This window comes from Arabidopsis lyrata (assembly GCF_000004255.2).
Source record: "Arabidopsis lyrata subsp. lyrata unplaced genomic scaffold ARALYscaffold_1, whole genome shotgun sequence".
Lineage (NCBI taxonomy): Eukaryota > Viridiplantae > Streptophyta > Magnoliopsida > Brassicales > Brassicaceae > Arabidopsis > Arabidopsis lyrata.
This window is the reverse complement of record NW_003302555.1, coordinates 13,489,312-13,513,371: the sequence shown is the minus strand read 5'-3', so window position 1 is coordinate 13,513,371 and position 24,060 is coordinate 13,489,312. Positions and strand designations below refer to the sequence as shown.

At 31.1% G+C, this 24,060-nt stretch overlaps 1 protein-coding gene across 1 annotated transcript in view; it reads left to right on the top strand.

Annotated features, from left to right (window-relative positions):
• Positions 1 to 20,103: 20,103 nt before the first annotated feature.
• Positions 20,104 to 24,060, top strand: part of LOC9326927 (auxin response factor 6) — a 5,264-nt gene continuing 1,307 nt past the window's right edge. The window contains exons 1-12 of the mRNA XM_021010431.1: positions 20,104 to 21,140; positions 21,230 to 21,348; positions 21,433 to 21,531; positions 21,623 to 21,679; positions 21,774 to 21,929; positions 22,021 to 22,105; positions 22,194 to 22,284; positions 22,378 to 22,542; positions 22,623 to 22,745; positions 22,826 to 22,901; positions 22,994 to 23,141; positions 23,234 to 24,056. Of these exons, the coding sequence (XP_020866090.1) occupies positions 21,098 to 21,140; positions 21,230 to 21,348; positions 21,433 to 21,531; positions 21,623 to 21,679; positions 21,774 to 21,929; positions 22,021 to 22,105; positions 22,194 to 22,284; positions 22,378 to 22,542; positions 22,623 to 22,745; positions 22,826 to 22,901; positions 22,994 to 23,141; positions 23,234 to 24,056 (1,985 nt within the window). The 5' untranslated portion in view covers positions 20,104 to 21,097. The remainder of the gene's footprint in view (positions 21,141 to 21,229; positions 21,349 to 21,432; positions 21,532 to 21,622; positions 21,680 to 21,773; positions 21,930 to 22,020; positions 22,106 to 22,193; positions 22,285 to 22,377; positions 22,543 to 22,622; positions 22,746 to 22,825; positions 22,902 to 22,993; positions 23,142 to 23,233; positions 24,057 to 24,060) is intronic.

The window sequence follows — 24,060 nt, the reverse complement described above, 5'->3', positions numbered from 1 at the left end:
ATTTGTGTGATGAGCTGTAAATAATATCTTTGTCAAATTATTGTCAAATATATACATCTTCGTCATAGTTTATAAACAGAAATATCTTTATAAAATTTTATTAGATCCCCCACCAAATAGAATATATATTTTAAAATATTTTAGGATTGATTATTAGACTGCACAGATATGAACCAGATATCCAACTTTCTTTATATTCTTTTGTGGCCTACATCATCGATATGATTCCACTACTAGATCTTAAAAGTGCATGCTCATGTTTATTTATTTATCGTGAAACCAAATTATGTCACTTTCTTATATCATTTCTTCGCACTTCCCTATCATTTACCGATTGTTTTGTTATATATCTATTTACATTGTTACATTACTTTCTTAGATCCATAACCGTTGTGAAGATTACAATTTTAGGCACTTACAGTCTAACATGAAACTGTGAGGTTTGCCGTTTAGTGCATCCCTATATTTCTAACGTATTTTTCAAGTTCCAACATATCTAGGATTCCGATTACATGTGTTATAAAATTAATCTTGAAGTTGTCATAATATCAAGTGGAATGTAGTACTATTAAATTGCTTAGAGTGAAATAAAATTTTAAATAAAAATGCAATTAATTGTAGTAGGTATGAGACATGATAAACCGGGCCACCCTTAGTTCAATGCAACTTTTTCTCTAGCACATTGCATTTGACTCTTTCTTGGATTTCACATTTTCCTCAAGTATATCAATTATGACAACAATCCACCTTATAATATACACTTTTATATGATAAAGAGTTTCCTTTTGATATTGTAAAATTTAGTTCGAGGAACCTCATATTTTAAATAATATTAACATAATCTTATATTTTTCTTCTTAAGTAGAACTATAAATAAAAATTAAAAAGTCATGATAAACGGTCACAAAAATCAAATAAAATGAAAATTTTCGTAGAGATTGAAACAAATAAAATAAGTGAAGTAATAAAACTCTAATCATTTTATAGAATAGAACAATTTATAAAAATAAAATAATTAATAAAATTTCTCACTAGTGATATCATATGCTATAGCATCCACCATAAACTATATACAGAGACAGCCCTAACCGCAAGCTAGTGAGGCGTATGCTTGCGGTCCAATATTATATATGTTTTAATCGACTTCATTTATGTAAAAGTCTCATTAGTCTAGTGGTTTAGGGGTATTGAAATACTACTGAAATCTCGAGTTTGATCTCTTGTTGCGTTTTGATTTTTTTTCCTTTGTTTACAAAATAATTCGGCCTAAACACTAAATTGGGTTTGTGGCCCCAATATTTCTTGCGTCGGCTCTGACTATGTAATATCCATAGACAAACATCTACTATTCATCGTAAACTAGATGGTGTCCACAGAAACCCTGCAACATATGATCACCTTAGACGGATAGACCAAATAATGTCTACTAAAACTATCTACCATCCATCCGTAATTATTTCATGCATTTTGGAAATGATTCAATACCGCATAATGTAAAATATATTGAAAACTAAAACGTTATTGAGGAGATATGAACAATGTTATTTTAGAGAGATTATGTAGTCCATCAGACTGTGTGTTGTTGATAAATGATGATGGATTCTTTGTAAGCATAAGTAGGTGGTTCAATTATTTGGGAGCGAACATAATTCGACTATTTGACGGTATAATGCGTTCGTGGTAAATTAAAGACAACCAGCAAAACGGACATAGACTCTCCGAGTTTCAATTCAAAAAGAGACAAGATAATTAATTATCCTCAAAATAGGAGTAAAACTCTCAACCTAAACTTTTGGTTAGGGAAAGATAGAAGAAATGTGCTCCCTCCAACACATAATCGATGCATTTGTTTAGTGGAGATGTATGTGTGTAATCATGTGCCTCCGTTTTCCTTCGTTCTACATCCTCTTTTACTAGTAGTGAAAGGGTATTGATATATATATATATATATATATATATATATATATAAAACTCGGTATTGGAATCGAATGTTGACTGGTTAGGTTAGGTTTTTCTAGTTGTACGAATTTTTAGGTTAGGTTAGGTTAAGAGCATCTAATGTACTTTGTTTAAAACCACTCATAAGTACAGTATCTTAGGATTAAAATAATAATATTTTCTATTATTTAATTAGATTTTAATTTTAAAACCACTCATAAAATCAATTAAAGCAAGACAAGTGTTAAGAAAAGAATACTATAGAGGAGGAATTTTTTTTTTTCTTACTTCTAAAAACTTAATTAATCTTCATAACCAATATCGTTGTTTAAAAAAGTTGCAAGGAATCTAGGACAAGAATGATAAAGACGCCAATTTGTAGGACTAGAAATTGACTTTCGGGCTAATAGATTCGCACATAAGTTCTGTTCTTGGTGGCGAAAACTGAACTTTTTCAAAGAAAACATTTGACTCCATGGCCATATTGTTTCAAGATTGTGGTGTAGCTGTGGAGTGGTGATGTTCTCATTTACAAATCGGTTGATGTTCGTATTGTCTCCTTTGAATTCTATCACTTTATAAGTGCCTAAGTGGACTGCATTGTCCAAAGTAGTATTGTGCATTCTGTTTCTTTTGGTGTTATTCAGATCGACCTTGAAATTTTCCAAATCCGCAGTCAAAGACTGCCGTTAGAGTTACGTATTATCCATACTAGTACAAAAGCGCGATCAATGTCATGGTGCAATGCATCTTAGTTACACTTTTTCCATCCCAATGTTGGTTTAACCCATTTTGTATTTCGATCTCTTAGGGCCTGACTGCTTTAAACGCAGCGGTTGCGGTTGCGGTTGCGGGAGTTTGCGGAAGCGGGCGGTTGCGGCTTCAAGCGTTACCAAGTGTTTTGAACGACTGGTTTAGCGTTTGAAAATGGATGCGTTTGAGAGAGTTTTATGACTGCTAAACTAGTGGGTGCGGTAGCAGTTAAATAAAAAAAATGACCAAAATAAATAAGAAATATACTAAAAAAAATATAAAAACACCAATATATTATTATGATAATATTAGAAAAATTGAACATGCTTAATAATTAAAACCATAAATAAAGTACTAAATAATTATTTAAAAATAAAGAAATTTTAATACAAGATTATAAGTATAGGATTAATATATATAGTAATAAGTAAACGTTTTTTTTTGTTTTTTTTTTATTTTTTGCTTTTTTAGTCTAACCGCAACCGCAAACGCCTGCGGGACGGAGATTTTGAAATCCAGCGATTTGGAGCGGTTCAAAACAGTATGGAGCGGTTTCTATAATTGATACCAACCGCTAACAATCGCAACCGACCGCTAGGCGGGTGCTAGCGGAAGAACCAATCAAGCTCTTATTTGAGAAAAACGAGACCAATTACAATAGATATATAGTAAATTTAATTTTGATATCTTATTTAAAAATTAATAAATTTATTGTTGTGTTTATAATTATAGTTATTTGTATGGAACCAAAAGAGAATATTAATATACAACTTTGTAAAGACTATATGTTATATTTGAGATTTATATGTCTAGAAATACTTGTTCCTTAAATCCTTATAGTATTGACGAATTATTTGCTTTTTTTCCTCAAGTAAAGAAATAACCGATCTACTATCTGTCATGTATGTGTGTGTGGAAGTAAATCGAATATGACACTTGATCAAAAGTGAGAATAAAAAATATTATCATTCAGATTGCATTTGACTACCCTTTGTTATTTTCTTTATTTTTGTGTGTGTGAAACGGCGCTAATGGTGATCAAAGAACCACTACTATGCCCTAATTAGCAATTTAGCACTAATCACAAGGCTTAGAATATAAGTAGACAAGGGTTATCAGTGTCTTTTCGAACACTCGAACATGTCTTTTTTTTTTTTTTTGTGTTGGTTTCTTTTTAATTAACACTAATCATTGTTAACGTTTACATGATATTCTTTTTAATACTATAGCTTTAACTTCTTTATATTCATTTGTCATTTTGTTTCGTTTCATTAAGGGAATGAGGGGCCCATTTTATTATTAGAAAAAACAGCCTAATTAACATTTAGCTTCAAGTCTTGTCTCTTGTCATCATCTAATGCTCTTACGAGGTTACAAAGAAAATCTTTGTTGGTATGTTTTGTTTAATGTTGTCTCTATAAGCTTATAACTTGACTGAATAAACAATGAAAAAAAGTTTATAACTTGACTTAATGTGCCTGACCTACTTGTTTTACATTAATTAAATATTTTAAAATGCAAAAGACAGGGTAAAGTGGGTATATCTGCGAAACTGCCATGTAGAAAATCGAAGCGCATGCACAAAGTAAGAACTCATGATGAGACTTCACATGACCTTCTACTTCCCTTTATTATTTACACTTTTTTTTTTTCATATGAAAATTTGTTTTGGAGTTTTCTCGCCCAATATATCAAGAGTTTCATTTTTCTTAGTAATATATATTTTCACTGTTTTGACGATGTTATTACATTCATCAATAGTATTTCCATTTAATATCGTACAGATTTTTTTTTCTTGCAGTGACATTTACTAATCAACTAAAAACGAAAGAAACTTACAAGTTATATATATACTCATCTCAAATATAATGACATTTATAAACAGACAATGCAACATGCATGCATTTCATGATGTCGTTTTCGCCAAGATAACAAAAATATTAATTAGTGATGATAGATTTGGTTCTTGCTCGTACATGTTGAATATTGGATGTAATATGTTTAGCTTGTTTTCTTATGTTTTGTAGGATCGACTCGAGGCGTCAGAGCAAACCTTCTGAGTAAACCAGAGACATTAGAGGAGCAAAGCACATCCACATGTGTTGCTTCTGCCTCCATTTTGTATTTATCGTTGGAAATCTATTTGGAAGGCAGAAAGTTTTGGATTTAGTTTACTCGGTTTTCGACGAAATAGCTAGTTACCCTATCTGAGCAGAAAAATGTGCAGAGATATATATGAATGTAAAATATGATCCTCATAATTAAGAGCTTCTACTTGTATAGTATTTCGATGGATCTACTTCTCCATAGTTCTCTACTTCAACTATCAAATTAACTATATAAGTAAACAGTTTCGTACTACTTGGTCATGTATGATGATCGAAATCCTTCATACTAGGTGATGAATCTTGTATTTTGTGCATATATCCCTATATTTAATTTAGTTTAAATTTCTATCCAAAAACCATAGAAAGTTATAAGAAAACCAAAAAGTATACAAAAGAAACAATGTTTGGACAAATGGATACAAACCAATTGAAAAATACAGGTTGTACCCCCAGCAACGGCAGACCTGTCTTTGTTTTCTCATAATTTATTATTCAAAACTTTTAAAACAAGTTAAAGAACAAAAACTAAAATACTTAACGTTAATTAAAAAGGGTGAATTAAATCAATAACCATATGATAATTTAATGAAGAATATAGCACTATAATGTGTAATATTAAGAAAGTAACAAGTGGTCTCTCTACAATGACATTTCTGTCCCTGTTTTCTCTGAACGCGAGGCGAAAACTGAACTTTTTCAAAGAAAACATTTGACTCCATGGCCATATTGTTTCAAGATTGTGGTGTAGCTGTGGAGTGGTGATGTTCTCATTTACAAATCGGTTGATGTTCGTATTGTCTCCTTTGAATTCTATCACTTTATAAGTGCCTAAGTGGACTGCATTGTCCAAAGTAGTATTGTGCATTCTGTTTCTTTTGGTGTTATTCAGATCGACCTTGAAATTTTCCAAATCCGCAGTCAAAGACTGCCGTTAGAGTTACGTATTATCCATACTAGTACAAAAGCGCGATCAATGTCATGGTGCAATGCATCTTAGTTACACTTTTTCCATCCCAATGTTGGTTTAACCCATTTTGTATTTCGATCTCTTAGGGCCTGACTGCTTTAAACGCAGCGGTTGCGGTTGCGGTTGCGGGAGTTTGCGGAAGCGGGCGGTTGCGGCTTCAAGCGTTACCAAGTGTTTTGAACGACTGGTTTAGCGTTTGAAAATGGATGCGTTTGAGAGAGTTTTATGACTGCTAAACTAGTGGGTGCGGTAGCAGTTAAATAAAAAAAATGACCAAAATAAATAAGAAATATACTAAAAAAAATATAAAAACACCAATATATTATTATGATAATATTAGAAAAATTGAACATGCTTAATAATTAAAACCATAAATAAAGTACTAAATAATTATTTAAAAATAAAGAAATTTTAATACAAGATTATAAGTATAGGATTAATATATATAGTAATAAGTAAACGTTTTTTTTTGTTTTTTTTTTATTTTTTGCTTTTTTAGTCTAACCGCAACCGCAAACGCCTGCGGGACGGAGATTTTGAAATCCAGCGATTTGGAGCGGTTCAAAACAGTATGGAGCGGTTTCTATAATTGATACCAACCGCTAACAATCGCAACCGACCGCTAGGCGGGTGCTAGCGGAAGAACCAATCAAGCTCTTATTTGAGAAAAACGAGACCAATTACAATAGATATATAGTAAATTTAATTTTGATATCTTATTTAAAAATTAATAAATTTATTGTTGTGTTTATAATTATAGTTATTTGTATGGAACCAAAAGAGAATATTAATATACAACTTTGTAAAGACTATATGTTATATTTGAGATTTATATGTCTAGAAATACTTGTTCCTTAAATCCTTATAGTATTGACGAATTATTTGCTTTTTTTCCTCAAGTAAAGAAATAACCGATCTACTATCTGTCATGTATGTGTGTGTGGAAGTAAATCGAATATGACACTTGATCAAAAGTGAGAATAAAAAATATTATCATTCAGATTGCATTTGACTACCCTTTGTTATTTTCTTTATTTTTGTGTGTGTGAAACGGCGCTAATGGTGATCAAAGAACCACTACTATGCCCTAATTAGCAATTTAGCACTAATCACAAGGCTTAGAATATAAGTAGACAAGGGTTATCAGTGTCTTTTCGAACACTCGAACATGTCTTTTTTTTTTTTTGTGTTGGTTTCTTTTTAATTAACACTAATCATTGTTAACGTTTACATGATATTCTTTTTAATACTATAGCTTTAACTTCTTTATATTCATTTGTCATTTTGTTTCGTTTCATTAAGGGAATGAGGGGCCCATTTTATTATTAGAAAAAACAGCCTAATTAACATTTAGCTTCAAGTCTTGTCTCTTGTCATCATCTAATGCTCTTACGAGGTTACAAAGAAAATCTTTGTTGGTATGTTTTGTTTAATGTTGTCTCTATAAGCTTATAACTTGACTGAATAAACAATGAAAAAAAGTTTATAACTTGACTTAATGTGCCTGACCTACTTGTTTTACATTAATTAAATATTTTAGAATGATTACAATAACATAAAATTTTGCATACATAACTCCAAATAATAGTGGTCAACTCTCTATTTGCTACGCATCCCCCTCTATTACTCTAGGCTATATGAGGCTTGATTAAATACATAGGGTAAATTAAGAAACAATTCTGTATGTAAGTCTGATTAATATATAATACTTAACATTTAGTTACCAATGCAATGTCGTCGTAATCTCAGTCGTTTAAAAAAGAACTAGTAGTTAAATAATCATCTCGTTTAGATATATTGTAATTTATGAGACCTTTAGGTTCATAAAACAACTTATTCGTAGTATATAATATTATAAAGTTACATATGTAAATCAAAATTGTTTATAGTATGTGGTATTAAGAATAGTTGCCTATTTGTATTTTTATTTTCATTTTATTAATCAAACAAAACAAAAGAAAGGTGAACTAGTACGGAGGCTTCATAAAATTAAACTCTTTAAAATCCATACTTTAACAAAAGTTGGATGCTCATGAGTCATGATGTACGATATTTGGACCAAATTGTCTTCGATTATAATTTAATATATGGTTAAGTGACTATATATTTAGGTTACAAGTTGCGGAGAATCCTTCACTAAAGAAATGTTCTTTTTCTTTTAGTGTATAATTTTTTTTTTAATTTTTCCTTTCGCACAAAAGAGGGGTCAATGTGTTCTAATTAAAGAATACATCCTTAAAAGAGAAAAATGTTTCATTTAAGGTATCTTTCTTTTCCTAGAAATCCCCTGAAAAATAATTTAATGATTATCCTATACTAGCAATTTGTAGATCTCATCGTTTTATATATAACATGCATTGTAATCATTTTCTTGTAGATGATTCCTTTGCATGCTCGCTTTAGATTATTAACGATGATTTATGTTAGCGATTAATTTGAAATAAAGGGCATAATTTGCCAGGAGAAAAGGACGTATTCATTTTTTTTGGTCTACTAAGAGCAATATTATCTCCAACCCACCTCAAATTTGTCTCTAAACATTATTTTAGAGGCAAATCTACTCTAATCCACCTCTATTCCTATCTCTAAAATAGCAATCTCTATTTTTTTCTCTATCATATAGAGAATCTCTATTTTTTCTTCTATAAATAGAGTTAAACTTTTAAAAGTAAAAAATAGAGGAACACATTAGAATAAAAAATAGAGAAAACTAACCTCTATTATAGAGATAAAGCTAAAAATAAGGAAATACATTGGAGATGGTCGAAGGACGTATTCAGTAAAGCAAACATATTACATGTAATATATATATATGGCCAATAAATTTATTAGTCATATTTTCACGTTTTTTTTTCAATTTTAACAAGAAATTACAAATTTAGGCACAATTATAACAACAAAATTTTACTTTAAAAACAAAATCAGCTCATTTTTCATTAGACGACTATATTGTTATAACGACATGGACCGCCCAAACTAAATAATAAACAAATGTTGTATCTCGCGACTAGCGTTAAAATGTTTTTATTACTATAGGCAAAATCAATATATTGCTAAGGAAAATCTTGCATGTAAGTGCAGTATGAAATTCAAATTTTCTTGAATTATATTTTATAAATTCCCAAAATACTTATTTATCTAAAAATTTAGATAGTTATATAGATATATGTGGACAAAATATAAATGAAAGACATGGGCTCAAGATATAGGCAGATGGTGAAACCTACTGTTCTTTTCGTATATATTTGTAGCATATAGAAAACAAGTACGTCCCTCAAATTGTAAAATGTGGAATGGAGCTTATATGTTATCTTATAATAATTGAATGTTTTTTTTAAAAACTATAAGTAAGTATGGATGTTTTTCCAACTTTTATATTGAGAGTAATTATCTTGTTTTGATCTTCACGTAAGCATTGTATACAGCTCCGGCTCAGAGGGGTGGGGCGGAAGTGCGACGGCCTGGAGTTTTTTTTTTTATAGATAATTTTACAAATAAAATTTTTTAATGGTGGTCTATATTTTTTTTACAAAATACTCCTTCAATTTTAATATAGTATCATTTTATACCTAAACAAATTATATACATAAATTTATATTAAAATCAGTGTTACTAAAGTAATTGAAATTTTAAAATATAAAATAAGATATAATAAATTAGAAAAACAATGACATTACTGTTTTGGTTTAGGGTTAAAAAATTGATTAGATTTCAAATATTTTGCTATTTTCTTTTTAACAAACAACTGATTGTATGTAAATGGTTTTAAATATTGGTTTTATATAAATGTAATGGTTATATTATGGTTTGATGGTTTATTGTTTAATTTCTATAATGAAAATTTTAATTTTATGTTTAGATTTTAGGATTTGGAGTTAAATTGAGGGTTTGGGTATAGATTTGAAATGTTTGATTTAAAAATTAAGAATTTTATAAAAGTGTTGGATCTTAATTTTAATTAGGGTATACATTGGTAATTAGATTTTTGTTTAGAGTTTATAAATTTAGAGTTTGTCTTTAAGATTTAGGTTTTTGTTTAGCCACGGATAAATTAGTGACAAATTCATGGCTATTTAATAAAATAAATTTGAAAATAAAATAATCACAAAAATTTCGTGGTATTTCGTAGCAAATAGCAACGACTTAGATATGAATTAATTTCGTAGCGATATTTAGCCACGAATCTGCTAACGAAAATTGTCACGTTATTTTTTAGTAACTAATTCGTGGCTGGTATGAAAGTAGCTACGAATGTCCATGGCTAAACCGTGGCTATACGAAAAATTTTTACTAGTTATAAATATCACATATGATAAACTAAAAATACGTTTGACAAAAAAAAAAGAAAAGATAAATTAAAAATACAAAAACTAGATTAAACTTATCGTTAAAATGCATTAGTCGATCATTTGAGGGAGAAGTACACTCATGATGCTTAAATGAAAATGTTTAATCATTCGATTTTCTATTGATGTGTTATAATGAAACTTTATATTTAATAATATGATTTTATTAAATATTTTTTCTAAAATCAATTAAGTGGATAGAAATTGAAAACTTTAAAAATAAAGAGCTATGTGAAAAATTAAAATAAAATATTAAAATATAATATATTTGGAATTTTTATTTTAGAGCAAAAGATAAAGCCAATTATTGAAACAAATCTCTCTTTTATTTATAGAGAATTCTAAATTTAGAGTAAAAAATAGAGCAAACAATTGGAGATGGTCAGCTCCCCAAACATTGTTTAACAGAAAATATAATTAAGTATTGACGAACATGTCCTAAATCACATTGTTATTAACCACAATATCATAATTACTTCCTATATGAAACAGAAGCGAAATTGTCTCATTATCTTTGATCATGGTGAGATCGTTTTCTTTGAAAAATCAGCAACTATTTGAGAAAAGCGATTGAAGGTCGTGGAAAATATGAAACCAAAACTTGTACAAAAAATGGTAGGACCAAACTTAATTTCAATTTGCTTTGAAAGAAATCAATAAAAAGAAAATCAAATTAATATGTATACATGAATACATCGGCCACATGGTCATATAAAATTTAATTGCTCAATAAGTGATTGAAACTTTATATTTCGAATATGATATATCTGGAAATATTTTTATAAATATTTATATCTATATAAAAAATTTCAAAAAAAAAAAGAAAAAAAAACATTCTGTTATAGAGGTTTGGCTAATCAATAAGAGAAAAAGAGAATAAGAGAAAGACCAAAATGATTTCATTCATGTCAAAGCTTGATTTTGTAATTATGTATGATAAACAGTATAGGATTCTATATATATAGTAACTAAAAAGTAAATCTAAATCCAATACAAAATATATAAATGATCGAATTTTTCATATGGTCTCTTCTTCTTCTCGGTTTAGATCATTTGTTTTTCTCTTGTAGCTTCATAACTTCGATAATGTTTTTGATTTTGTTTTCCAAAAGCAATTAGCCAAAAAGATAATGATTAATAAAGTTAAGGAAGAAGGAAATAATAGTGGAAGATACATATGACGTCAAAAAGAGATGGGACTGGGAAATCTTGAGCGATGAAATGGTGGGTCTCCCAAATCTTACACTTGACCTGTTGCCTTTTTATTTTTTATTTCCCACAAAACCATCTCTTTTTTTTTGGTGGAAGGTTGTTTAGAACTGTGAATAATCCTAACATTTTCCTACGCCCAAAATATGTAAATTGATCATATTTTGAGAGTTTTTCAGTTATAAGCGCAAATATACATAGAAATAACTAATAAGGTCCATTTAATTTTACAAATTTATCGAATGATTTTGTTTGATATTGTTGACAAAAAAAATAAAAATTTGTTTTATATTTTTCTCGGAACCGGGTTAGTTAAATCATACTAAATTTTGCTATCAATTCAAAAATTTGGAGCTTCAAAATTAAAACGCATTGGCACTCTTCGATTAATATTTGTTTTTTCATAAAGAATTTATCATACCTATATTTATTTTAATGTTAAATATTCTAATATATCTTTTTGCGTCGAGGGTAAAAATTAAAAACAATCCATATCATTTAAGAGATACTACTTATAAGACGGACCAATATAAAACTAAAATTAACCAACTTGTAGTACTATTTTAACTATATAACTAATTTAAAACCAAGCAATAATATACTGACTCTGATATTCAATATAATACTATAGTCCATCTCCAATCAAAAGGTGGTATATTATGATATTTTCTCAGTCATAGTCTATAGCATTTCCATTATAAAAAAAAAAAATTTTAAATTGAAAATAAGCACTTTTTCATAAGAATGTTGTGAATATTGACATTTTCCAGAATTGTTTTCTAGAAATATACATTTTCACTATTCTAAACTAAACCTACAAAAAACTAATAAAATCAAATAATTTTTTTTGGTTATTGCAAAATGTCTTAGTGTCTTTAGATTCAAAGAATTTTTGTTTTTACAATACATTTTGAAAATTACTCTTTCTATAATTTATATGGAACCTAGCTACTTCGAAGTTCCACAAACCTAGTTCCTCAATCCTAGTATGATATGTACTTAGGTACCAAACGGGGACAACTGTTGCCAGTGCGGTCGACTAATAATAAAATGATTTGTATTGTCAGTACAGTACGAAATGGACAACGCCATTAAAATTTTGCACACTGAGCTAAATAAAAAAATAATTTTATATAACTCATTAATTATTAGCTAGATAAGATAAGCAAATATTGTTTTCGTAATTTACATATTTAATTATCATTTCAAAAAATCAAATGTATGCATGATGGCGGTGATAGGTGCATGACAACTGCAAATACTTTGAATAATTTGACATAAGCACCACCAGTCAGATATCATATATCATGATTTATATTGAATTGGTGTATCATTGGATTACGATGAGACTTGTTTATCGGTATTTAATTTTAAATGTTAAGAGGTTACGATGATACTTTTTATTTCTGATGTTAAGATTATACGATGATATTTTTTATTTTGATTTTTAATTTTTTACGATGAGACTTGTTACGACATAGGTCACAGTCTAAATCTTTATGATGCTTAACTTAATTAATTTTACCAGGAATATAGCCATATATCCCAAAATTATCATCATTTGTTTTTTTTTTTTTTTTATATTGAACGGTGATGAAACATTAATGAAGTAAATAAAAATAGTAGACTCCCAACAAGAGGAAGCTAAGGTTTGATTTTAAACTTCGGATCTTATATTTGAGTGTCTTAAAATAGGTATTAACACCAAATGATGTAAACGCTATTAATTCATCGTACAAACAAACAAGGATTGAATGCTGAAATCAAGTAAAAAGTATCCGAACATAATCCTTGTAAAATAGAATTAAAATGAAGTTCTATCACTCCATATTACCACCAAAAGATAATAAATTATTCACTTCATGTTGAAGACAACAAGGACATGACTCTTCGATAACTAATGTTCAAAAGAGTCGAAGTTTATTCGAACAACAAGTCGTTGTATCGGCAGCCAATTAGTGATACCTAGAGTCTTTATTTACTTTTATTTATTTTATAAGTATTTATATATAATAAGTTCATAGCATATGTTTGCATTCAATGTGTTGTTCTGTTTGAGCTCGTGGTTACATCAAAAAAATGTGTGCTGGTTATGAAAATGTATGAGCAAATTTTGACCATGACGTTGACTCGAATGACAGGTTTGCCAGAGAAGTCGGTGTTTTAAATAGGTATTGTTTTTTGGCGTTAACTAATTATTCAATCGTCAGATGCAAATAATATTGTCTAGCCAATATTTGTTAATTTTTATTTTCTTATTATAAAATTCAAAGAAGAGTTAAACTCATACTCGATAAGACAGGTTTCACGTGCAATGCTCATAGACCAGAAATCACATACATTTTTGGACTAGACTAATATCAGCAATCAAACATATGGTTGTTGAGTCTATTTTATTATGTTTAAGAGAATGCGTCGTTAAACTGACTTAGTAACGTATTGGAGACGCACTAAATAAAATTATTATATTGGCAATGGTATGCTCCACGATTATAAATATGCGATGTTATATTAATGAAAACCAAAACATTTGGATAAGTCATACGCCAAATTTGCATGAGACAGAAACACTTGGAAATTTGTACACCAAGTCTAAGAATGATGTGATGCTGATAGAAAAGGTATCTCGTTTTCTAAAATGATCCAACATATTCAAAGAATAAATTAAATTATTTTCCGAGAATTAAACTTAATACACATAACGAAATATCTCACAAACAAAAAAAAAAATAAATAAAAAAGAAACGAGTGAGTGCATGTGAGATGGGCCAGAGCCTCTGATCCAACTGGCAGTTTCTTCGAGGGACATGCATGAATGGCCCTTTCCTTTCTTTCTCTTCCTACTTAGGGGTTTTCTATTTTCTCATTTTTTGATTCTGCATTTATTAGTTACTTTTTCTTTTATAGCCTAGAATTTTCGGGCCAAAATTCATGAAATCTTTTAGATCAGAGACCAAAATAGGCTCGAACTCACGACATGATCTGACTCCACCTCCACAGTCTGATTTCAGATATTTTCTTATTTATTTTACAAACACATTCTGTGGTATCTTCATTCCTTTCCTTTGGTGTGCATATATTCTTATCTCTAAAACACTTTATATATAGATATATTTACTATTGTTTCTAAAGATAGATAAATAAGTATGTATAATATTAATTATTTTTTTTATCAAAAAACAATATGAGAAACTGATTTTGAACTTAAGTTAAGACGAATTTGAATATTGTTCCCGTTTAATATCCAAAAGAATAAGCTGTTAAAATTATAGTACATACTATATTTATTTTAAATAATATTTTAAAATCCAAATATATAAACCCTAGCCAAATATTCATTCTTTTTAAAGATAACTGTTCTACAAAATCTGAAAGCATTGAACGTTTAACGTCTTTCTTTATCATTTTAAATCTTAAAATTTGAAAAACGTTGACATAATAAAATCGAACAAGTTTTTTTTTTTTTTTTTTTTTTTTTTTTTTTTTAAATTAAACGATATGCTTCCTTTTGATTAGTTATAGTCGACAACAAATTATCAAATCTATTTTTTTTGTTCTTTGTAATCGTTAGTCCATCGAAGACATATATCCTCCAATGATTATAACCATGAAGAAAACCACATACACCATTATTTTCTGTTCACGGAGCATACATTTCGTTTATGGCAAGTAAGACTATTGCTTCATATATCATAAACACCTAAATGTTATCCTGCAACTTCTTCTTTATTTATTTTCCTTGGAAATAAGTCATGTAGGATTAATCTTATCTATATATTGGATATTGATTTCATGGTGGTCGTTAGAGAACAAAGCCATTAAGATTTATTCATGGCATCTTAAAGCCATCAATCTATCATGATGAAAACAACAAACGATAAATGCTATCCCAAAACTAACAATAAATGTTAGAGTAAACTGGATTCATTTAAAATTTGGTATTATCTTCGGAAACTTCTCTCACTTTTTCAGAGAAAAAAACAGTTACTACTATACCGACACATCCTATTAGACCGTATATCTAGGTTTTTTGCCGGCATAGATATTTTGTAATTTTGCATACGGAATTAATATAGATGTGTACGAGTACATTTCCATGAGATTGAACGCCTTAGTCGTGAAGTAGTACATAAACAATGTTTGAAAGATTGTTAAAAATGTAGTACTGTACATATATGTTAATATGGTTGATCGAAATAAATGTTTCACGTACTGCTATAATCTTTTTATATCATTTTATTTGATAGAAAAAGATCGTTGAAAGTAGCTAACTTAATTATATATACTACCGTCCCATTTTACCAAAAGACTAACACTTGTTTTGTATTGACTGCATTTTACTCATTAACTGTCCATATTTTGTGTAGTTTCGAACATTTTAAAATTAATTCTTCCTCTTATAAATTGTACTTTTTTGGTTCTTAATTAATGTGCACTCCCACGATCGATTTCTGAAGAAATATATTGATGCGGAACAAACAAATAATGGAGTATTAATAGTATGTGTTAAGCATGTCTGATAGGTTGCCATAAAATGAAACTTTTTTTGAATATATTATTTACTATTCTTTTCCGTTCGAGTGACATCGTTATTCAGTAATTTGTGGCTTTGAATAGGAACAAGTTTCGACCCCTAAAAAGAATGGGAATATATATATAACCATAAAAAAAATATACATCTTTCAATTAAATTATTGAACTCTTTTTCGTAAATATTATAAGTACTCGTAACATTTTATCAAACGAAAAAAATGCAAAATCATGTTTCTCTCATCTTTCTTGTGTTTCCAAATACAATATACCAAACGCCCTTGTAGATCATATTTTGGAGAGATAATAATCGTATTTTAGAAATCTTCAAACTTTTAGATATCGAAAAAATTAAAAACAATATAAAGTAGCGGTATAAAAAGGAGATCGAAGATATGACAAAGGAATGCAACGTTGGTTTGCTTCCCGTTGCTAATCGACTTAGAGGAAGATCAACTCCTATCCCAAACTCTGTTTTCTATTTAAACACTTCTAATTTTGTTTTATTTTCACTCTCAATCAAAACTGATGTAAAACGCTAATATTTTCTTTTAAAATTTAATATTTTATTAAAAAAAAAAGTTGATTGTAACACTTTTGTGATTAAGTACTATTGAAACGATAAACTACGTACCACCATAGTTTAGGATTTTACCAATAATTAAGACTGATAACAGTCGATGACTAATAAATATGGATTTTTTTCGTATAATGTGTGTGTACACACAATGATCCACACGTGTGGATCCGGTGTGGGGGAGGGAAGGGTAATTGCGTGTAGCGATGGAACACCGTAAGTACTGTGAAAGAGACCAATGGAAGAAACCCTACTCTCGTTTATGTCACGTCCCATCTCCAACTCATGTGAGTCCCCACTCGTAATTTTGATCCAACGGTTACGATTCATTCCTTGTTTTCATAACCTATCATCGTACACCGCTCACTTCCTTTCTTTCTAGGGACAACCATACACTGTCCTATTCTTCTTCTTCTTACGCATCTAATAGTATCTACTATATACATATTTTGACTACTTTGACGTCGAAAATCTATCCTACGTACTTTAATAATATATATACCCGTCAATTCAACTATATATATCGCCGACAGAAATCTATCCTATACATTATACGTATACACATACCGGCTGTTCTTAATAAAGAAAGATTTCGCTTTTGAGACTTTTGTGACCCAATTCAAAACGTATATATAGTGTCATCGCCAGTTCAAAGAATTTATCATTTCACTAATTCATTTGGTTTTATATCAAAATCGATTTCCATTGCAATACTCAATCGCTTAACTCGTAACAATGTTATATACAACAGTTATAGGTTTTTTTCCATCTAATATATAGATATTATCTTGGAGATACGAATAAGAAACGCAAACGATAATGACGAAAGTCAATGTAGGATTTTATAAGGAGATCAAGTGTGACTAAGAAAAAGCTTTGTGGCCACCAGGACACTAAACTAGGAACATCATATATACAAGATCTTATCCATCTCAATAGGTTACTAAGGGCCTGTTCGTTTAAGAAACGCGACGACTTAATTGAGCGACCCAAAAACACCTTAAATTTGGAGCAGAATATGAGGTGAGTATGAAAAGCAGCGACATCTTTAACTCCATTAAATACAAAAACGGTAGTGGATGGAGTCGCCTTTTTTTCAGCGATCACCGGCGACACCATAACTTTTACAATTTTAACTGTCGTGTTTTTTTATCTGTCGCTGCCTTTAAATTTTAGCGACACTTACTAAAAAATCAGTGTTTTTAGGAGTCGCCGATCTCAGCTGCGATCTGAAAAAGAACAGGCCCTAAAACATTATTTTCTAAACCAGCGTCTCAAAATTTATAGTTCTTTTCATGTTTAACTCGAATATTAAAGTTTTTGTTATTATTGTTTTAGTTTTATTTTAACATGAAGATAAACATATTTTAAAAACTGTATTCGATGTATCCTAGTATATTTTAAGTAAAAAAAATATAAACTTTCAAATCTACAATGTTAGATGCAGCAACTATAATCGATGATGCATTGAAATAATTAGTTTCATATATAAAAATAACAATAAGACATATTTCAACATGATAACTTACACATATTACACATATTACACATATTACACATATTATACACAAAATTAGTTTACAAAAATAGGGAAGGGAGATATATATGAAGCAACAAAAGGAAAAAAGGAAATGAGAAGATGTCTCTAAAAGCGAAATAGACCCAAATTTTTGGATTTATTACTCACCATATTTATTTATTTATTTTTTTTTTTCTTCTTTTAAATAATTCTGCAATCTTCCATTTTTTTCACTAAATTCTCCCATGTTTCTATATCGCCAACTTTTAATAAATTAAAAAAGTGAGATTTAAGTTAATATATGTAATAACTAATAACGGTTGTTTTGCACAACTTAAATGTTCTTCGTATATAATAAACAAGCACTAGAGTACTAGCTATAAGCTATGTTTCTAGTTTGTCGCAAATTTTTAAGGTTTTGCTTAAGAATTAGTTGCATAAACAAATGCTAGTTGGATACTTTTGATGTTGATGTTATGTACATATATCATTTTCTTACATAAAAACACATTAGCCGAATTTTCTAGCAACTGACAATAATGCAACTTTATTTAATACAAATAAATAAAAAATCTACAAAAGATATGACGATGGTACTGATCTGATGTTGTTTCCAACGTTACCCTTGTTACGTCAAGAAGTTGCACGTGCCTTCTTAGGTCAGTCTTGTCATTTCCTTTAACTAAAAGATCACTGTTTGGAATCAAATTTCATGTTCTCTAAGACCATCTGCATTGGGGGATCACCCCCCCGATCTAAGCATTATTTAAATCCAAAAAAATGGGTCAATGGGCTTAAGATCAGGAACTGGGCTCTTGACCTGGATCTGTTCTTGTGGGTGTTCCGGGGTGACGTGGCATTTGGGCATTGGTTGGAATATTCAACATATTTGGAATAAATTTGGATAATAAACTATGTATTAATTAGATAAAATGTTTTTGTGCTTTTATTAAGTAATATGTTTGTTTGTTTATTGTTATTTATATTTTTAATGTTTTTTTCATAAATATTTAGTATTGTATTTTCACTTTTATTTTCAGTTTTTCATAAATTTGGCATTTGCAATTTATATGTTATTTTTAAATGTTTTAATAATTGTAAAATCTTAATTTAATTTAGATTATTATATTATTAAGTCTTAAGATCTTACACATGTTCTCCCACTAATCAACTTCTAAACAAAAGATCTAAACACATGATCTTACATTATTTTAACATTATATTCTCTATAAGAACACCCTCACATGATCCCCCATTGATGATGCCCTAATTGTTTTTTTCTTTCTTTCTAAAATTCTCTAATTAAAATTTGATTGGAATTTTAAAAACACTTTATAACTGAAGAAATCAGATTCGCAAATTGCCAAACGAGGAAGTTTGTATTATACATACATATATATTGCCAATTTTGCCCTCTCCTACATGCAATACGAACATAATTATATACATAAAATAAAGAAATAAATAGAATCAGGAAACCCTAAAAGCACGTCCTGTCATTTTTATCAGGTGATTTCACTGTCTATCTTGACTTATTGCTATATTATATAAAAAAATTAAAAAAATTTATGATTCGCACACTTCCATTTTCACATTACACAAAATGAGGTAAATGAAAATAGCCAAAGAAATACGTACATATGTACTCCAAAATCTAGTATAAAAACTTTACCACAAAACCAAAGAATTTCTAGAAGACTACAACATTGATTTTTTTCTAAAAAGATTGATTCAGTTACTTTGAAGTAGTTCATTAAACATCAAACTCAAAATCTAGTATATATTTATAATGAAAATTCACATATTTAGCAAAAAAAAAAAATTTAGTATATAAAAAAGTCTTTGGCCATCCACTAGCCGGAAACAAATCCACAACAACAGACTATGGAATACAAAAATAAAAAAAAAGAGTAAGAAATACGATGATGTATATAATAAATATATGACGGTATATGACGGTATAAAAAAATAAAAAAAAAAAAAAAAAAAAAAAAAAAAAAAAAAAAAAAATATATATATGACGGTACCATAACGTATTATTAAAACCATAATAGTTAGTACTCAATTTAGTTACATCGACGACGCAACGAAGTTTTGAAATTCGGGAGAAGCATAAATTAAAAGAAAAAAAAGGCACGAGTCCCAAACTGTAATAAAAAAGGAAATAAAGGGGTAAATTAGTAAATTAAGTGTCCTTTCGGAACAACAACAAGTTGCTTTAAAAATGTTTTAAGCAGAAAATCAAAGACCCGCTCCGTTCGGGTTCGGGTCAAAAAACAGCCATTGTTGTTCTTTCTTCTTTCTTCTGATTCCTCCATTTCAAATAAGAGAGAGAGAGAAGTAAGTAAAACTTTAGTAGAGAGAAGAATAAACAAATAATAATAATCGCACCGCCACGTCGCCGCCGTATTTCGTCACCGGAAAAAATAATCATTCTTCTAAGTTTTTATCTTTTGCAAACCAAAAAAAATAAAAACAGTCTCTTTCTTTCTTTCTTTGTCCATCTTTTTTTTTTTTGGGGGGGTTTGATTATTCTCTGTGTAGCCATGTTCTGCAACAGTTGAGCAAGTGCATGCCCCATATCTCTCTATTTCTCATTTCCCGATCTTCACCATTAATCAATATACTCCTCCTGGGATCTCGATCTCTCTGTTCTTAAGGTGAAACGACACCAGCTTCTGTCGTTTTAGTTAGCTCGAGATCTGTGTTTCTTTTTCTTGGCTTCTGAGCTTTTGGCGGTGGTGGGTTTTTCTGGAGAAACCCAAAGGACAATCAAAGTTTTGGTCTTTTTTTTTCTTTAATGAGAGTTATGAGTGGGATTATTAAGTAATTTACAAGTATGAAGGAGTTGAAGATTCGAAGAAGCGGCTTTGAAGTCGGCGAGACGAAGATTGCGAGCTTATTTGGCTGATTTTAGTTCTGTGAGGAGAAGAAGAAATAAATCTGTTTTTTTTTTTTTAGGGTTTTTAGATTTGGTTGGTGAATGGGTGGGAGGTGGAGGGAAACAGTTAAAAAAGTTATGCTTTTATTGTCTCTTCCTCATTATTACATTTGGGAATCTTGAAATTGTTGGATCTTTGAAGAAACAAAGTTGAGGTTTTTTTTTTTTTTTTGGTTCTTGTTGTTTGCTTTTGAAGTTAGAGAAAAAAAATGAGATTATCTTCAGCTGGGTTTAATCCTCAACCTCATGAAGGTAATTCTCTCATAGTTTTCCTTTTTCCTCATGGTGTCTTTAGAAATGGTGATTTTAACTAACTTTGTGTGTGTGTTTTGGATCCAAAGTTACAGGAGAGAAAAGAGTTCTTAATTCTGAGCTCTGGCATGCTTGTGCTGGTCCTCTTGTCTCACTACCTCCTGTTGGAAGCAGAGTTGTGTATTTCCCTCAAGGTCACAGTGAACAGGTTTTTGTCTCCTTCCTTTATGATTTGGATTCAAATCTTTCCTTTTTGGTTACAGATTACTTGAGAATGTTTTGTGGTTTTCAGGTTGCCGCTTCGACTAACAAAGAAGTAGATGCTCATATACCAAATTACCCGAGTTTGCATCCGCAGCTTATCTGTCAGCTTCACAATGTCACAATGCATGTGAGGAACTCACTATCAGTTTTTATCCGAAACTTCTCTAAGTGTTTGTTCTGTTTGTGTGTTAATTGAACTTGATTCCTTACAATTTCAGGCTGATGTGGAGACTGATGAAGTCTATGCACAGATGACTTTGCAACCGTTGAATGCGGTACGAGACTTCATCCTAGTAATTCATACTTATTTATGCGGCATTTTGTCGGTGTTGTGAACTTTTGTGCTTGTTTTTTTTGGTCTGAATGCAGCAAGAGCAAAAAGATCCCTACCTTCCGGCAGAATTAGGTGTCCCGAGTAGACAGCCTACAAACTATTTCTGTAAAACTCTGACTGCTAGTGATACAAGCACTCATGGAGGTTTCTCTGTACCTCGCCGAGCTGCTGAGAAAGTTTTCCCTCCCTTGGTAATTCATCTTCTCCTTCATATGAAAGTATCTTTTAAGCTTAGCTACTGTCTCTTTTAACCAGAAAAGTTATGTGTTCTTCACTCTTCAGGACTACTCGCAGCAGCCTCCAGCTCAAGAGTTAATGGCAAGGGATCTGCATGATAATGAATGGAAGTTCAGGCATATTTTCCGAGGTTAGCTTTGTTTGTGAAAATCCAAGTTCTTTATTGATAGTGAAGAACAAAGAGGTTTATTTACTCTGCATTTGTTTCTGCCTTTTAGGCCAACCAAAGAGACATCTCCTTACTACAGGTTGGAGCGTATTCGTGAGTGCTAAAAGGCTTGTTGCCGGTGACTCTGTGCTTTTCATCTGGTTAGAAACATTTCTTCAATGTTGGGGTTTTTTTTTTTGTTTTAGAATGATACATGCTAATCATGAAACTGACTCAAGTATTTGTAATGCTAGGAACGATAAGAATCAATTACTTCTTGGTATAAGACGAGCCAACCGGCCACAAACTGTCATGCCTTCCTCTGTTTTGTCAAGTGACAGTATGCATTTAGGCCTTCTTGCTGCAGCAGCTCATGCTGCCGCCACTAACAGCCGATTCACCATATTCTATAACCCGAGGTACGGTTTTAGATCCATATGAATGTGCTTATATGTTGATTCCCTTATCTTTTTGATAAAAGGATTCTGCTTTTCTTCAGGGCGAGTCCATCAGAGTTCGTTATACCCCTGGCTAAGTATGTGAAAGCGGTTTATCACACTCGCGTCTCTGTTGGCATGCGGTTTAGGATGCTGTTTGAAACCGAAGAATCAAGTGTTCGTCGGTAGGTGAATTATCAGAATTCCTATATTTTACTCTGCTTTTTGCAGCTGAATGTCCTTAAGAATCTTCGTTTATTGTCAGGTACATGGGTACAATAACTGGCATTTGTGATCTAGATCCTTCTCGTTGGGCTAATTCGCATTGGCGGTCTGTCAAGGTTTAGCTCAAAACCAAACCTTTAGTAGAAAATATTCATTAGTCTTTGCATTCTCGTATACATATATCATTCATCATCTGATCAAAATGCAGGTTGGGTGGGACGAGTCTACAGCAGGAGAGAGGCAGCCGAGGGTTTCCTTGTGGGAGATTGAGCCTTTAACAACATTCCCTATGTATCCATCTCCTTTTCCTCTCAGGCTGAAACGTCCGTGGCCTCCTGGTCTCCCATCTTTCCATGGTATTGTAAATTTCAAAACATGGTTATCTCCCTAAGGTTTCTATTTCTAGTCTTTTATATCTTCTAATCTTGGTTGCTTCCCTTTTTTGCAGGCCTTAAAGAAGATGATATGGGTATGAGTATGAGTTCACCGCTTATGTGGGATCGAGGACTCCAGTCTCTAAACTTTCAAGGTATGGGAGGAAACCCGTGGATGCAGCCAAGACTTGATGCTTCGGGTTTGCTTGGTATGCAAAACGATGTGTACCAAGCAATGGCTGCAGCTGCCCTTCAAGACATGAGAGGCATTGATCCCGCAAAAGCTGCTGCTTCACTTCTTCAATTCCAAAATTCCTCGGGATTCTCAATGCAATCTCCGTCCTTAGTGCAGCCGCAGATGCTGCAGCAGCAACTCTCTCAGCAGCAGCAGCAGCAACTCTCTCAGCAGCAGCAGCAACTCTCTCAGCAGCAGCAGCAGCAGCAGCAACTCTCTCAGCAGCAGCAGCAACAACAGCTCTCTCAGCAGCAGCAACAACAGCTCTCTCAGCAGCAGCAGCAACATGCGTATCTCGGCGTTCCTGAAACCCACCAGCCTCAATCTCAGGCTCAATCACAGTCAAACAATCATCTTTCTCAGCAGCAGCAGCAAGTAGAGAATAATCATAATCCGTCTGCGTCCAGTGCTGCTGTTGTTTCTGCTATGTCTCAATATGGTTCTGCTTCTCAGTCCAACACGTCACCACTCCAGTCCATGACTTCTCTGTGTCATCAACAAAGCTTCTCCGACACTAACGGAGGAAACAATCCTATTTCTCCGCTTCACACTCTTCTCAGCAACTTCTCTCAAGACGAGTCTTCTCAACTGCTCAACCTCACTAGAACAAACTCTGCAATGACTTCATCCGGATGGCCATCAAAGCGTCCTGCAGTTGAATCATCG